General features: G+C 46.4%; 1 protein-coding gene across 1 annotated transcript; it reads left to right on the plus strand.

Annotated features, from left to right (window-relative positions):
- Positions 1-10,497: 10,497 nt before the first annotated feature.
- LOC120650314 (E3 ubiquitin protein ligase DRIP2-like) lies at positions 10,498-16,345 on the plus strand. Its single transcript, XM_039927388.1, has 7 exons — positions 10,498-10,952; positions 12,524-12,623; positions 13,291-13,636; positions 13,800-14,227; positions 14,337-14,387; positions 15,076-15,148; positions 15,706-16,345. The coding sequence occupies exons 1-7, from the start codon at positions 10,589-10,591 to the stop codon at positions 15,877-15,879; spliced, it is 1,536 nt and encodes a 511-aa protein (XP_039783322.1). The 5' UTR covers positions 10,498-10,588; the 3' UTR covers positions 15,880-16,345.
- The last annotated feature ends 15 nt before the right edge of the window (positions 16,346-16,360 follow it).

The following is a 16,360-nucleotide window of genomic DNA, read 5'->3' on the forward strand; positions in this document are numbered from 1 at the left end:
AGTTGAAAGGTGGGATGAGGGAGAATTCTTTGTGGAAGCTCAAGTTAGAAACAGGTTGACAAACTTCAGGTGGTCCGTTATTGTGGTGTACGGGCCAGCCAATCATGATTTCTCTGCAGCCTTCTTAGAGGAACTTGGGAAGAAATGCACTGAATCGCTTTTGCTAGTTTTGATTGGGGGAGATTTTAATCTTATCAGATCAGATAAGGATAGGAGTTCTGGGCAGGGGGACAAAGTGCTGATGGATGCCTTCAATAAGTTTATTGAGTCTGCCAATCTTCGAGAGATTAAAAAAATTGGGAGCAGGTTCACATGGACAAATAAACAAGAGTGCCCGATAATGAGCAATATTGATAGAGTGTTGTTTTCCACTGAATGGGAGGACAGTCACCCACTTACAAGCCTAAGAAGTATAACTAGAATTGGTTCCGATCATTGGCCGCTTTTGTTGAACACTGGAGGGCCCAACAATATCAAAAATAGGCAGTTTTATTTTGAGAGACAGTGGATGCAGGTTGATGGCTTCACTGATCCGGTGAGGAAAAGATGGTTGGTGGGCAGAGGAAGATATCCAAAAAATGCATATTCCCTAGACAAATGGCATGGCAATATCAGCATGTTAAGGAAATTCCTCAAGGGCTGGGGGGATAATATGAGAGGGGGATATAGAAGACAAAAAGAGAACCTACTATTGCAAATCAGGCTGCTGGATGCTGAAGATCAATTGAACATTCTGCAAGGGGCCAAACTCCAGCAAAAAAATAGCTCTTGAAGTGGAATTGGAAAAACTAATGGAAATGGAGGAGTTATATTGGCAGCAACGAGGAGGGGACAGATGGATACTGCAGCGGGATTCCAATACCCGGTATTTCCATTTGGCAGCTAATGGTAGGAAAAGAAAAAAGACAATCTTCTCTCTGGAAGAAGATGGTGTAAGTACCACATATCAGAAGCTGATTCAAAAAATGATATATGATTATTATAAGCAGCTCTTTGGTAAACAGGCAGTGTCTGGGGTGACAATCCATACCAATGCGTGGTCTGCTAGGGGGAGACTTTCACCTGATGATAACGAGACCCTGATTAAACCATTATCGAAAAAAGAGATTAAACATGCAATATTTGAAATGAAGGAGGACTCAGCCCCTGGACCAGATGGGTTTGTGGTGGCCTTCTTCAAAATTTCTGGGAGATGATTAAGGATGAAATTATAGACATGGTTAATGATACCTGCCTAGGAAACCTTGATATTTCTAGGCTGAATTATGGGGTAATCACCCTCCTCCCTAAGATAAAAAATGCAAACACAGTGAAGAACTTTAGACCCATATGCCTGCTTAATGTGTGTTTCAAAATTTTCACAAGACTTCTGCTGGGGAGACTAACTTCACTAGCAAATAAGCTGATTGGAAGGAACCAAACTGCCTTCATCAAAGGGAGAGCCATTTTGGACAGTGCTGTAGTTTTGCATGAAGTTGTCGGTACCCCAGGACTAGGGTACCCCTTCTTGCTGTGTCTAGGCAAGGGCCTTGAAGTTATCGTTGACTACATCCAAACAGCCGGACCCCTGTGGTCCGGAGTCCTGATCTCTTGGCGACGGTTCCGGACCTGCCTCACGACTGGGAAAGATCCGGGAACGACGCGTGTCCCGAAAGAGGCGGGCAGCCCGAACAGCCGGGGCTCCGGACCTCCCGAGGGGTCCGGACCCCCGCGGAAGTCCCGGACCCCTCATGGGGTCCCGGACCCCTTGTATGGTAACCGGACCCCTCGCTAAGGGAAGAAGTCAACGTCCTGCCTCGGGGTGGTCCGGAGCCGTCACGTGTCTACAAGCACGGACACGTGTACATGGCCGCTTGGTCTCCATACTAAGCCTCACCCACCACTGCATTGATGCCGTGGAAGCCGAGGCGATTCTTTGACCAGGGGGCACTATTGATCGCGTATTACCAAGATAGTGGAGCCACTGGCGCCGCCCACGCCGCGCCTGCCAAGTCTGCCATAACAGATGGATACGACGGCTCGGCTTCACCCATTATGACGCCTACATAATAACCTCCACAGGCTACGCCGCAAGCTACGCTCCCCCAACGGACACCTTGGTGACGGGACAAGAGAAGACCACTGTAGCGCTAGCAGGGCGTATCGGAGGAAAGATCCGTAACCACTGTACCCATCTAAATACTCTGCGTAGTATGCTGCGCAGTCACGTTAGGCCCACCTGTCGGGGCCCCAACATCCTATGTATCCGCCCCCTTGGTCTATAAAAGGGGGCGCCCGCTAGAAGGAAGACTCAAGCTGGGTAAGAGCCAAGGCCCGGCAGAGGATAGACTCATACACAACAGAGATCAAATCTTCTCCCAGTGGACGTAGGGTATTACGCTCCGGCGGCCCGAACCACTCTAGATCGTGTGTTCTTGTGTACTTATCTCAGGGCTAGATCAGCCCAATCGCCTAGTACCTCCCCGAGCACTCCCTCTCTGGGATAGGCGGGTGCGTTCCGCCACCCGGCTGTGGGTACCCTAGAAATCCCATGACAGAAGTGTTACATGAATTGAGGCACAAAAAAATGAAAGGGGTTGTCCTGAAAATAGACTTTGAGAAGGCATATGACAGCATCAAATGGGATTTTGTGGAACAGATTTTGGACAGAAAAGGATTTTATGAAAAGATGAAAAGCTGGATTATGCAAACTGTGAGGGGGTAGAGTGTGCATAAACCTGAATGGGGAGAATGGCCCTTATTTCAAAACACACAGAGGGCTGCGGCAGGGGGATCCGCTTTCACCTCTTCTTTTTAACCTGGCAGCTGATGCTCTAGACCACATCCTAACCACAGCAAAACATAAAGGGCACATAAAGGGGGTAGTACCGCACCTGGTGGAAGGAGGGCTGACCCACATAAAGTACGTGGATGACACCGTGATCTTAATGGACCTTGACGACAAAACAATTAGGAACACCAAATTCCTTCTCTATTGTTTTGAATGGATATCGGGCCTTAAAATCAACTATCATAAGAGCGAAGTGCTAGTGTTTGGCGCCACGGAGGATGAACAGACTAGGGTCGCTAATATGCTCAATTGTAAGATCGGGACAATGCCTATGACTTACTTAGGGTTGCCCATGAGCAGCAGGGTGGTGAGTGGCAAGAACTTTGATGGTATGATCAACAAAATCAGTAACATGTTACAGGCTTGGAAAGGAAAAAATCTGTCATCTGGGGGGAGGCTCATCCTATCTAACTCATCTCTGAGCGGTATACCTATCTACACAATGGGCATGTTTCTCCTGGGAGAGGAGACCCACAGTAAGATGGACTCTTTGAGAGCAAAGTTTTTTTTGGAGAGGAGACATTGAGAAATTTAAATACCATATGATGAGATAGTCAAATGTGTGCCTGCCTAAGGACTTTGGGGGTCTGGGCATTCTGAATACTAGGACTTTAAATGAGGCCTTAATCCTTAAATGGGTGTGGAAGCTCTATAACTCTAATGAGGAGGATTTATGTTGTTCTTTGCTAAGAAACAAATATTTAAGGAACAAACCGTTTGCCTATAGCAAAAAAGAAGGGGGATCTCAGTTCTGGCGTGGTGTTTAACAAGTCAAAAATAAATTCTTTTTGGGGGCATCTTTTCAGGTTGGAAATGGCTTTTTGGGGGCATCTTTTCAGGTTGGAAATGGGGAGAATATCAGGTTCTGGGTTGACACCTGGCTGGGTGAGGTGCCGCTGAAGCTGATATACCCCAAGCTTTTCACCTGTTGTAGATATACTGATATCACAGTTAGTGAGTGTTGGATAGGAGGTGAATGGGTGATTGATTTCAGGAGAACCTTCGGCCCTGCGGAAGTTGAAGAGTGGGATCGGCTCCTATCTCAATTAGAGGGAGTGCACTTGTCTAAATCTCCTGACAAAGCTATCTGGAGGTTAGAAGCAAAAGGCGTCTACTCCTCGCGCTCAATGTACAGGTTCATTTCCTTTGGGGGTGTGCTGGACAAGAGAGTGGGAAAATTATGGTGTAGCAAACTTCCTATGAAACTCAAAGTTTTTGTTTGGCAAGCTATGCATAACAGTTTACCAACAGGGGTGGTCCTGAAAGGCAGAAATTGGAAAGGCGACATCAACTGTCCCTTGTGTGGCTCACCGGAGACAATTGACCACATTTTATTTCAATGTATCATAGCCAGATTTGTTTGGGCATGCATTAAGGAAGCTCTAGGGTGGGAGAAAACCCCTCTCTGTCTCGAGGAGGTGTTCAGAGATTGGTTGCCACTAGGGGGAGCGCATCATAATCTGAAACTTTTTTCCTTTGCGATTACTTGGTGGGGGCTTTGGTTATCAAGGAATAAAATGAGAATGGAAAAAGAAGTTTCCTAAACATCCCTGTGACATCATCTTTTCTATTCTGTTCAAATTGCAGCGCTGAGGGATGCTGTTACGTCCGACGGATTGGTCGCTTCTGGACGAGCAAATACAGGTGGTGGAAGCCTGGGCGAAGCAGTTCATCAACGACAATCAACATAATGTCTCGGAGGACTTGGTCTAGTCGGTGGATGTATTAGCTCTTAATTTGTCTATTGTTTCTCGGACAAAGGTTGCGTCCTCATGTTTTCATTCTTGCTGTATCGTGGGCTGACCGCTCGTGGTCAGTCTAGAGTGTGTATCTGAAAATATTCGCTTTCTTTAAAAGCAGGATGGATTCTCCTTTCAAAAAAAAGTACATATACGGCCCTGTAAATTAGGTCAATCCCAGTGGAGAGTTTCATATTGATGTTTCTAAGATAGCCACATAAGCAAAAAAGACTATGAAACCATGGTTGAACTACCTCTCCCAATGCATAATTAAATATTGAGGTTTCCTAGGGTCTATGTTGTATTTAATTTCAAGACTCATAGAGTGTTGGTATTTGTGTAGAGATAATTTCATCTAGATGAAACTGATTTCTTCTCTTTCTTCTTAAATTCTATGCCATGTCATCATATAATCCTACATGGCATGCTAATAAATGTGCATGAAACCCCTATAAAACTCCCATTAGGAGTGGCCTTAGGCCAATTCCAGTGGAGGGTTCATATTGATGTTTCCAAGATAGCCAACTAAGCAAAAAGACTATGAAACTATAGTTGAAACTACCTCTCTCAATGCATAATTTCATGTTGTGGTTTCCTAGAGTCTGTTGCATTTAATTTCAAGACTCATAGAGTGTTGGTATTTGTGTAGAGAGAGTTTCATCTAGATGAAACTGATTTTTTCTTTTTCTTCTTAAATTCTATGCCATGTCATCATATAATCCTACATAACATGCTAATTAATGCGCATGAAACCCATATGAAACTCCCCTTGGGAGTGGCCTTAGGGCAGCTGTTGTCTTTTTTCTTGTTTGTTTCGACAATCGAGAACCACGTGCGTGTAATAAGTTGCTAGCGGTAAATCATATACGGAATTGAACCTGGAACCAGTCAACCAGATGTGGCGCGCCATGACTGCGTTGTATCTAAGGCCAGTCTCAGTGGAGGTTTTTTAGAAAGTTTCATGACATTAAATACCATCAATTTTGCTGACGTAGCAAGGAGAGAGAATGATGAAGTTTCATGGGATGTGAGGAGAGTTTCATCACCATGAAACTCATATGGCACGGTTACCTAATTCCTAGTCTAGGTATCAATATCCATGAAACTCCCACTGAGACGGGCGACCTGAGAGGTAAATTATATAAGGGTGGGTGGACGGCTATGATTGGGCCGCTTTATTGACGGGGCCGAAAGTGGTGAGAATCTTTATGGGCCGAGGCCCACTGGAACAGGAAAGAAGAGGAGGCTCGCTGTTGCAATTGGATGTTGCGATTACAGATAGGCTGTCTAATTATCCATGGCAACACGACGACATGCACAGACAGTGGCGGACCCAGGAATTGAAACTAGGGTAGTCCTGGCGAAAAAATTTCAAAATGCAATCCGGTATAATCTAATAGCACTTCGGTAACAATACGGTATATAACGATCAAATTTACAATAACATAAGTAAAAAAGGTCCCTTAATACATTGAATTCAACAAATTAGTTGAGAACTCGAATAACTTACAATATAAAATGTTGCAACATCAATAAAACCTTACCTAAATTATAAATAGAAGACTGCAATACTAATCTAGTCTAATGCTCCTGCTTTACGCTTCCTCATGACCATGAAAGTATGGATTATGTCATCCTCACTTATATTAGAGAAAATTTCACGCTCAATCCAAGTGATCAAACAATCATTCAAAAACTCATCACACAGGCCGGACCCGGACAGTGGGAGGCGCTGGTGCGCCGGCCATGGCTTGCGGCCTGCGCCGGTGCGCCCTTGCCACGGCGCGAGGCGGAGCCGCGGAGGCACACCGCACGGCCGTCGGGCCGTGTGCCCAGTACTGCGTGTGCCCAGCCCAAGCACGGCGCCGGCGGGATGAGACCGGGGGACGGGGGGCGCCGGGGCGGGGAGTGGCGGTCTGGCGGCCTGCGGGCGGCGGCGGCCTGCGGGATCTGGGCGCGGGTGGCGGCGGGGCGGGGCACAGGGTCGGGGTCGCGACTGGGTCACGGGGAGGGGAACGAACGGGATTACGGGAGTGTGGGACTGGAAGGGTTTGGGCTGCTGAGGGAGATGGACTGATGGAGGAGAGGTGACGAGTTATTGGGCTGAGTGAGCGTCTGGGCCAAATTCGGACTCTGTTTTGAAGCTCTAAAAAAATTTTGGGCCAAAATTTTGGGTAGTCCTGGGCCTACCCGGACTACCCATTGGGCCCGCCACTGTGCACAGACACGTACGTTCTCCTAGTAGGAAACAAAATACAGGTGCTTGCTGCTCCTCCCTCCTCTTGCTAGTCATATCCTCCTCCTAAAAAACGCAGATAAACGCGTCGTTTTAGTTTCTTTTTTTTCCTTTACGAAACTGTGCATCTTAATTAGTTGACCCATGCAGGAATTGATGAGAGTACAGGTGGTAAGGTCGGCGCGTTTAGGCGTGACCACCTGCAACTGAGCTTGCCTCTTCACCAAATCACTACTACATTGTCGGGGGTGCTTGGTTAGTGGCGCGGGTCGAGCTAGTACATATGCCATGGTTAGATTTCATGTTATAAAGGAAGTCATTTTAAGTTTATCTTCAGTCAAATATTTTAAACTTCGATTATAAATAAATTCTTTTGAGTTGAGTTTGAAAATATGAAAGCGGCTTAAGTAGATTCATCTTAAAATATAATTTCAAAAAATATATATATTGACTATATTTAATAAAAAAATTGGCAAAAAGATGATGATGAAAGTTGTTTTTGGATACCGTATCGATATCCGAAACGGCTTCATTTACAATATGGAGAGAGTATATAAGAGTGTTATAAGCATTAAATATCATGCTATATTAGTAAATTAATTTGCTGATACGGTAGAATTATTTATAAAGAGAGAGCAGAGAGAGTTTCAGGAACGAGAGACGACTACCACGATTATCAAGTTTCCGTAATAATTTTGCTGAGCTTGGGGCGGGCGGCCTGCACTGACCAACCGCCGGAGAAGACTCAAGAGCGACAGCCGTCGCAGGCTGCAGCTGCAGCCGATTGCCTCTGCGACGCGATGCGGATCCGCGGGGGCCGCCGGCACACACACACCTACGGCGTGACGGCGACCGGTGGGCCGTGGGCGTACGTAGCCCCCACTATCCACATACTATGTATGGCCCTGGTCCCACACCAATAACGTTTACCCGTGCACGGGGCAAAGCGCATGGAGCGACCGTCGGCGGCGGGTGGCAGACAGGAGACGCGCTCATCCCCGCGCGTGCGGGCACGACACGTCGGCCGTCCGCGATAATTTGCCGCGCCCGGGGTACGATCGCCGAGCCACAGGACGCGGCCAACGCTCCTCGCCGGTCGCCGCCGCGGCGCGGCGGGCACCTGCTCGGCGGCGCATGTGCACGTCATGTCCTGTGCGTAGCCTGTCCTCCTCCCAACTCTCGGACTCTGGCTGGCACGGCGTGTCGATCTGCGTTGGATGGATCAGCGCCCACGTTCGCCGGCCGGGCTGCCGTGCCCGCACAAGACTACGTATCCTAACGTAGCAAGCTAGCTAGCGGCCAGCGCGTGCACAGGCGGAGCGGAGGTCCCCCCCCCCCCCCCCCCCCCCCCCCCCCCGATCACGATCTATCAGTTTCGTACGCGGCGACGATCGCGCGCTGTTCCGGCGAGGACGACGCGAAGACGACGGCGCGTGCATGCAGGCGAAGCGGGTGCGCAGCCACCGGACGAACCTGAGGACGGACGGAGGAGAGGAGCACGCGTGATGATGAGCATCATGCTGGTAACACAACAGTGCGCCGGCTGCTCTGTGTCGTGCGTGCGTGAGGCATGTATCCATCCTTGGCGTCGCGCCGTCTCTCTCCTCCGTGGGCACTTTGGCTTCGCTAGGCTAGCCCTGCCACTGCCGCTGCCGCTGCCGCTGCCGTTCCGTTCCAAATCATGTTGCCCTGCTTGCAATTGCAAGCGAAACGGAATTGTCCTCGAACAACGTGGTCGTGCGGCGCGCCACATCTGGTTGACTGGTTCCAGCATGCAGGTTCAATTCTTTATATATGATCGAGCTCGGCTTCATCTGTCTCGGACCAGAGGACGGACGACGCCTCCTCCTTTCGTTGTGGCGACGAAACCTCCAAGTTTTCTCAAGCAGCTCGGTGGCCATGTAACGTGCACGGGCGGTGGGCGGGGCGCACGAGCCCAGGGCGCGCTAGCTAGCTGGCGGCGCGGATCCGACGCCACAAGATGGACCCACTGCACGGCCCGTACGGCACGACAGGCGGCGGGGGCTCCTCTGCGCTCTGCTGCCTCTGAGCCCCGAACCTGCTCCGACCAATCAGCAATTGGCGCGGACCCAGATCCCGCACCGCAGCATAAGCAATTGGCACACAGCGGCATGCATTGCCAACGCCCAACGGGCTGCTGCTGTACGTGCCGCGGGAGCGCGAGTACAGGGGCCTGCACGTACACAGACGCGGCCGCCATAAATCTCGACCGGTCGCTGTGCGCGATGCAGCTGTAGCCGGCTACGTTTAGTTCCCACCCTATAAACCCCGTAAACACAAAAAAATATCATATCGAATATTTCGACACATACATATAGTACTAAATGAAGTCTATTTATAAAACTTTTTGCATGGATGGGCTGTAAATCGCGAGACGAATCTAACGAGCCTACTTAATCTATGATTTGCAACAGTGATGCTACATTAACCATCCGCTAATCATGAATTAATTAGCATCATTATATTCGTCTCGCGATTTACAACCGCAAAAAAATTTGTAAATAGACTTCATTTAATACTTCAAATTAGCAAAAGAAATCCGCATAAAAAATTCTGTGTTTCAACTAAACAGGGCCCACGTCGCCCCGCCGAACCACCATCTCCAATTCTCCACCGCTGCTAGCCCGTTACAGCTACCGGTAGACTAGCTACTGGCCGTCGGTTCGTTCCTTCACATGTCCTGTTTATCATTATGTTATTAAAAGAGTATAGGAGTAGCTCAGATCTCACCTTAAAATCGAGTCGAATGCCTCGGATTAGGCTTTGTTCGGTTAGATTTATTTGGGATCGAAAATTAATTGCAATGAATTCTTGAGCTTATTTGGTACAGCTCCATCTAATTATGATTCTCTATGGAGCTGATTTTTTGAGATAAGTGATTCTATGGCTGAAAGTGGTTTTTTAGCCTAATTTTTAAAAATCAGAATGGAAAATCACTCCACCAAACCAACAGAGAATCACTTCTCACCGGAAAACTTTTTGGCGGAGCTCCAGCTCCGTAAGCCCCGCCAAGCACACCCTTATTACACATATTATATGAGTTCTTGTTATAACTACTATTTATAGCCCAACAAGATCTAAGAGATTACTTGGTTTCAGAGCTAAACTTTAATTCATATCACATCAAAGATAATCTTAGTATTTAGAAGTATTAAATAAATATTAATTATAAAACTAATTGTAGAACCTTAGAGCTAAACTGCGAGACGAATCTAATGAGTTATATTAATTCATAATTAGCGGATACTGTAGCAACATTGTAGTAAATTATGAATTAGTTAAGCTCATCAGATTCGTCTCGCGAATTAGCACTCAACTGTCAAACAAATTTATAAACAGATTTTATTTAATACTCTAAAGTAGTAAGATTCTTTTTGATAGGCCAGAGACTTAAAAAAATCTATAGAAACAAACAGCCTCTAAGTCATCTGATCAATGATCAATGGATAACAAGCGAGCAGCTGTAGATGCAGAGGCTATAGACAGAGTACTGGGGCGGGACGGGAGGAAGGGAATAAACAACGACGGGCCACGTTGGCCGGCGGGGCTCGCAACGTGAAGGAAACCAAACCAAAGCGGCCTCGCCTGCGACTACTTGGCTTGCCCAGCCTGCCCACCTTTTCCTTTGTCGCTCTCCCCCCGCAGCACGCAGGCAGCGCGGCGCGGCGCATTTTTCCCTGGGTCTCCGCCTCCCCCTCCCCCTCTCCTCCCTCGATCTCTCCTCCCCACCCCGCCCCGCGCCGACTACCAACCGCATGCGCCATGCAGCCCGGGCCCACCTCGCCGGGCAATCCCCCGTCGCCCGCGCCCGCGCCGCCGCCGGGCCCCGAGGTGGCGGACCCCGCGCCCGACGCTGACGACGCCGCGGCCGAGGCGGAGCTGGCGGCGCCGGGACTAGAGGAGCAGGACGAGGAGGAGAAGGGGAGGAGGGGGGCCAGGGGGAGGAAGCGGCGCCGCCGCGGCGGGCCCTCCGCGTCCTCCTCCTCCGCCGCCGCGGCGCCCGCGCCCGCGGGGCCGCGGGGCCTCGTCATGGTCAAGCGGGACCTGCTCGCGCGCTGCATGACATGCCCGCTCTGCCGCCGCCTCCTCCGCGACGCCACCACCATCTCCGAGTGCCTCCACACATGTGAGTCCCTCCGCTCCTACTCCTCTGTCCACGTAAAATCGTGATTCGTGATGACGAATCCCACGTCCCGGAGCATAGGATCCGCCCCGTCCGCGCACGTCGTCGCCCGGCCCCCCCGATCCCCCCGCGAGGCTCCCGGACGTGGTGGGGATTCCGACCCGCCGCCGCCGCCTCCCTGCGCCCCCGGGGACGTGCGCCGCCCCACCACCGCGCCGGGGAGGATTTGGTGCTGCGCCTGGCTTCACGTCACGTGGGCTCCGCTGGGGAGGACTCTATTTCTTGCGTCCTCTTAACGCTTCACGTCAGTTATGGCTCTGTTCGTCGCGGTAGCTGCTAGCCTCTACGTACACAAAGACGGGGTCGCGGATTTCCGGGTCACGAGGATCGCCGCCTCCTGCGCAGCTCATCTACGTGATTCTGTATTGCTGCTTGGTTTCATTCCTTTCGGGTTTGCTTGCCGTGGTTGACTAGCTCCTTCTTCATGTTTCGTTCCACTGACTGTTTGGGTGAGATCTTATTTGTTCTCGGGGCACGTAAATTAAAATGGCAGCTCTCCCTACATTTCTTCCTCGTTTCCTTTAGCGAAGCCTTCTATCTGAGATTCTGGAAAGTTGCACATGTTATCTTTTCCTCGACAGTGTTCTTGCATCCATCGACCTGCAATATCCACAACTCAGCTTTGTTACACGTGCGATTCGTGTGAGATGATGATCGTGTTCCAACTCCCGGCGTGTCCCCTACATCCTCTGCAATGACAGTGTCATACGTACTGTCTCTGTAATTTGGTCACCAGGATTTGCCATTGTGGACTCTGGGGTAACTAGTGCTAAGACGGTGCTCATAAAAAGCAGAGGAAGCAGAGCAAGTGTGCAATAGCTACAGGAAGATGGTACCATGTGATTACAGACGTGGATCTTTGCTGCAATGTGCTAGTTTGGTGTCAATACTGATTGTTTAATTTGTATTTTCGTTGAAATCATCTGAAGAATTGTGTCTGTTCATCTTACCTAATGCAATTCGTCTTTAGTTACATACATTACATACTGGAACACCTTGAGTATGTGTTACGTAGCTGTTCCTACACTGTTGCTAGTTTTGTGATTCCATTTTGATGGAGTTCAACACTGATGACTGCCGGCATAGATTCTGTCAGGTTTCTGTCCCATCCTATGTACAATAAAGCAACAAAAGTAGCTGGAGGTTGTTCTTTTTTGATGAAAACAGGAGGGGTAGGACCCTACTGATTAATGTATATTATTAGGAAACAAAATTACAAGAGGGAAAAGTAGAAACTATTACAAGGCCTCTAGCCAGTCAGTCATCCAGGAAAGTAACTAGCTTTCGCTCTATGGATAACCAAACAGAATTCGTGGATGGTGAACTTATTAGCTCTACACTTTTGAACTGTGGGAATCAACATTGTTGAATATCCAATCACTCACTTCAACAGTTGGAGCATGTTCTAAGCGTCATAATTTCACTTGCTGTGGAAGTAGCATCGCTGATTCCTTTTAATTTCAAAGTTATTTTTTTAAACAAAGTAAAGATCTAATCTTTGCATTCGGCTGCAGTTTGCAGGAAGTGCATATACCAGAAGTTCAATGATGAGGAAGTAGAATGCTGCCCAGTATGTAAAATTGATCTTGGCTGCACTCCTACTGAGAAGCTTAGGTATACATTTACTCATGATTCTGTACATTTTATCCGTTTTGCTTATGCCTGTATGACAGCACTCCAATTTTTTACTGTAATGATTAAGTTTGCAGGAATCCTAATCGTAGTGTAACTTTACTCTTGTTTACATGTACGTATCCTGGAAGAGATGCAAAAAAGATGCAAATCGTTAATCTTATTTATTATCTGTCTTCCACATTCCATATATAGGAGTATAGGATACCACTACACTTTATATTTTACCCATATTTCATTTCATTATGCGGATGTAGTTTGACTTGGATCCCTATTTCACCTGTATGATTTGAAACAAAAACCCACATTGCACATAATACTCTAATATAAAAAAAATCTTTCTTTTCTTTATCTTCTGTAGTGTCTATTAGAGTGTGTTGGTGCCAAATTTTTCTCTCATTTACAACTTATTAGAGTTGTTTCCAAGATTTCTTGTCACTGTTGCAGCTGATGCAAAGTTCATTACGATATTGTGAAACTTTATGTTACATTTGGCACACAGATGCCCAGGACTAGTTTAATTACTACATGATAGCACATATCTTTAGTTGAAAGACAAACTGCTTGTGATTATGTAGGTATCATTTTGCACTGCTATATGCCTTTCTTATACTAAACTTTTTTGCTTTTTGGATTTTGTGATTTTCAGAGCTGACCATAGTTTACAAGATGTAAGATCAAAACTTTTTCCATTCAAAAGAAAGAAGATTAAGGCAGAAGAAGTTGCATCTTCTATTGCACTTCCCACTAAAAGGAAAGAAAGGTCTATCTCTTCACTAGTTGTCAATACACCTAAAGTAAAAACAACAGGCTTGACTGGACGGCGAACAAGAGCAGTTGCCAGGAAAGCTGCTGCAGCTGCTGCTGCTTCCTTGCATGGCCTTGGTCCAATTATTGAAGATCCTGTGAAAAAGGAATTTGAAAGTTGTGACAGTCATTCTCACAGTTCAAGTTTGCCCGCTAATTCAAACAAAGCACCGCAACCAAGAAGACAGGTAAACAACACACTCCTTATGATTCATATCAGCTGCATCTCATGCTAGTAGCTAGTTACAACAGACATAGCTGTGAAGTCATGATTTTGCATCTTAAAATTCCAAAATGTGCAATAGCTAGAGGAATGTGCATCTAGAAGTAACTTGATCCTAATGGCTGCAGATACCACCAAATGCGGAGGCATCTAATCACTCCTCCAATAAAGATACCGAGGGTGATAGTAAGGAGTTGGCAGACAAGGCTGAGCTTTGGCAGCCTTTAAATTGTTTAGTTGAAGCTGCGAACAGGACAAAGTCTTTTAGGTCAAGTTCACAGAATTCAGTTGTTAAGGGAGATCAACTCAATGGCTCTCCCAGTAGCACATATGCTAGCAAAACAAAGGCAAGGGAGAATCTGCAGAAATCCAAAATTGAGGAAGACAAGAAAGATGTTCCCGTGCTACCGGTGCTGCCAAAAAGGAGAGGTCAGGGAACTACTCGGAGGAGGAGAGAAGTTCAAGCTCCAGCGGATGCAAAGCCTGACGCTGCAGCTGCACAGAATGAGAAGAAGTTCAGTTCCATATGGTTTTCATTGATTGCCTCGTTCGACCAGTAAGCATTGCCAATTCGTCATAGAATCCTTTTGTCTTAACATCCAGCAAGTAAATACTAAATAGCAACACAGTTCTTCCTTATCTTCTTGTGCTCTAATTACTTTCAGGCAAGGAGATCCACCTTTACCACAGATACCTTCCCACTACTTGCGAATAAAGTGAGCTCAACTGTACTCTGCTTTTTCTTAAGATGCATAAACAGTTTAATGCTCTAGGTCTTTCCATACTTGACCTTGAGTCAAGTTCTTGTTTATTTATTACAGTTGACTGTTAGTTGATACATTAATGAGAACCAATAACAAAACTCTAGAGAAAATTTAGGAACTTTTGTTAGAAGGAAAAATAAGCACATGGATACTTCATAGGTTGTATGAGAAATACATTTGCATTTGATACCTTCACAGGGACCCTATAGGGAAATTGGGTTACAAAAAAAGAAAGAAAAATAATTTTTACACATTGCAGTAAGATGTGCTATAAGCAGCACATCAACAGAAATTGAAGAACATTTTGTTCATAAACTTTTATCTATAAGCCTATAGGGGCATATGTAAATTCTGGTCCTAAGGTGGACTTGAATTTTCAGACTATTCTTGTTTCCGCTGTTCCTTGACCTGATGTTCATTTATAGATGCGGCATGTGCTGATAGTGGAATTAAATTACTAGCATCGATTTTACCTATTTGTAAATGTGAATGGTGTGCCTTCAATAGTACAATTACATGATCATATTCAGTTATGTAGCATCATGTGTTTACGATATTGATAACTGGGTTTTAAGTTATTTTGTGAATTGATATACTATTATTTCTCACCTAGTCTGATATGCTAATTGTATTACCACAGAGATGGAAATGTACCCACTTCATCTATCCAAAATTACCTTGTGCAGAAGCTCAGTCTTCCAAGTGAGTCTGAGGTGAGATATGAGTCCTGAGTGTCTCGTGCATTGCTGGCGAACTGCTTGTGTGCACTTAATTTTTCTCCTATTAAGATTCAAGAATACCAATGCTTGACTGGGATTTGAGTTATCAGTATAGTTTGATTGGTTGTCATATGGAGGCGAAACAATTGCTTCATACTTTATATGGGATACTTTTGTCAATTTGGACAGTCAATTGAACTAGTCAAAATGGCATCCTGTATTAAGGGGCATCATATGGATAAGTTTTAAGTTTGGGATCTAGATGCTTTAAGGGCTATCTGGAATGATGCGCGAAACTTGAAAAATATTAGCTTCCGTCAAGTTTTTCCCCCAGATGCAAATCATACATAGCACTGCATATCTTAAGCTGTTCTTTGTAGTTTACCTGATGGTACTTTAGCATGATAATTTTCCCCTTGTAGACATATCCTTCAATTTCTTTTTAATATAGCTGCAATGTTACTCTTCTATTCAGTTGGGCTTTGTGGACTGCAGTAGGATCTACCAGTCATTAGTAATATTCTGAATAGTTCTTAATATATTTCTTACAGGTGGAAATAAAGTGTTGCGAGCAGATAGTGAACCCTATGCAACCTCTGCGGAATTTAGTAGAGCTGTGGCTGAAGGGAAGAGCAACACAGACAACTCAGACCATGACCGGCTCCTCCGCAAAAGAGTTTGTAATGGTGCTGACATACGGACGGCCAAAGGCCCCTGCGATGTGAAGGCACCAGCAACGCCCCCCCCCCCCCCCCACGGCGTCCTGAGGCAGCCATTCGTGGCCCCTTCCAAGAGGTCATCAAAGATAAGTCTCCCTGACAGCCTTACAATATGCAGTGGCTGGCTGGCTCAGAGAGCCAGCCCTTGGCGTCACATTCATGAATTCTTTGATGTTACAGTATATGTTGTTCGATTCCTTTAGGATGTCTTTTTCTTATTTATTATACATCGATAGTGGTATAGATAGAAAGTTGTGATTGATACTTGTAGGTATCATTGATGTTTTGGTTGGACATAAATTATATATAGAGAAACTTGTAGCCTTTGCTTGTAAGAGATGACTAGAGTTGATTGCAAAGTGCCTTTCAGCTGTATCGTGAATTATTGTAACACCAAATTGTAACCCCTATATTCATTTTTAAACTTGTCGATGGTCTATTGTTCGGATCAATGCGTACATTATTTTCCTTATTTCTGGAGCTGTCA

The sequence above is a fragment of the Panicum virgatum genome, chromosome 9K (genome assembly GCF_016808335.1).
Source record: "Panicum virgatum strain AP13 chromosome 9K, P.virgatum_v5, whole genome shotgun sequence".
Lineage (NCBI taxonomy): Eukaryota > Viridiplantae > Streptophyta > Magnoliopsida > Poales > Poaceae > Panicum > Panicum virgatum.

Bases quoted from the DNA above. Each gene is read 5' to 3' on its own strand.
- LOC120650314 (XM_039927388.1), top strand. From the start codon at position 10,589: ATGCAGCCCGGGCCCACCTCGCCGGGCAATCCCCCGTCGCCCGCGCCC. The intron at 10,953-12,523 runs GTGAGTCCCTCC...ATTCGGCTGCAG, and splicing joins CTCCGAGTGCCTCCACACAT to TTTGCAGGAAGTGCATATAC. The intron at 14,228-14,336 runs GTAAGCATTGCC...AATTACTTTCAG, and splicing joins TTGATTGCCTCGTTCGACCA to GCAAGGAGATCCACCTTTAC.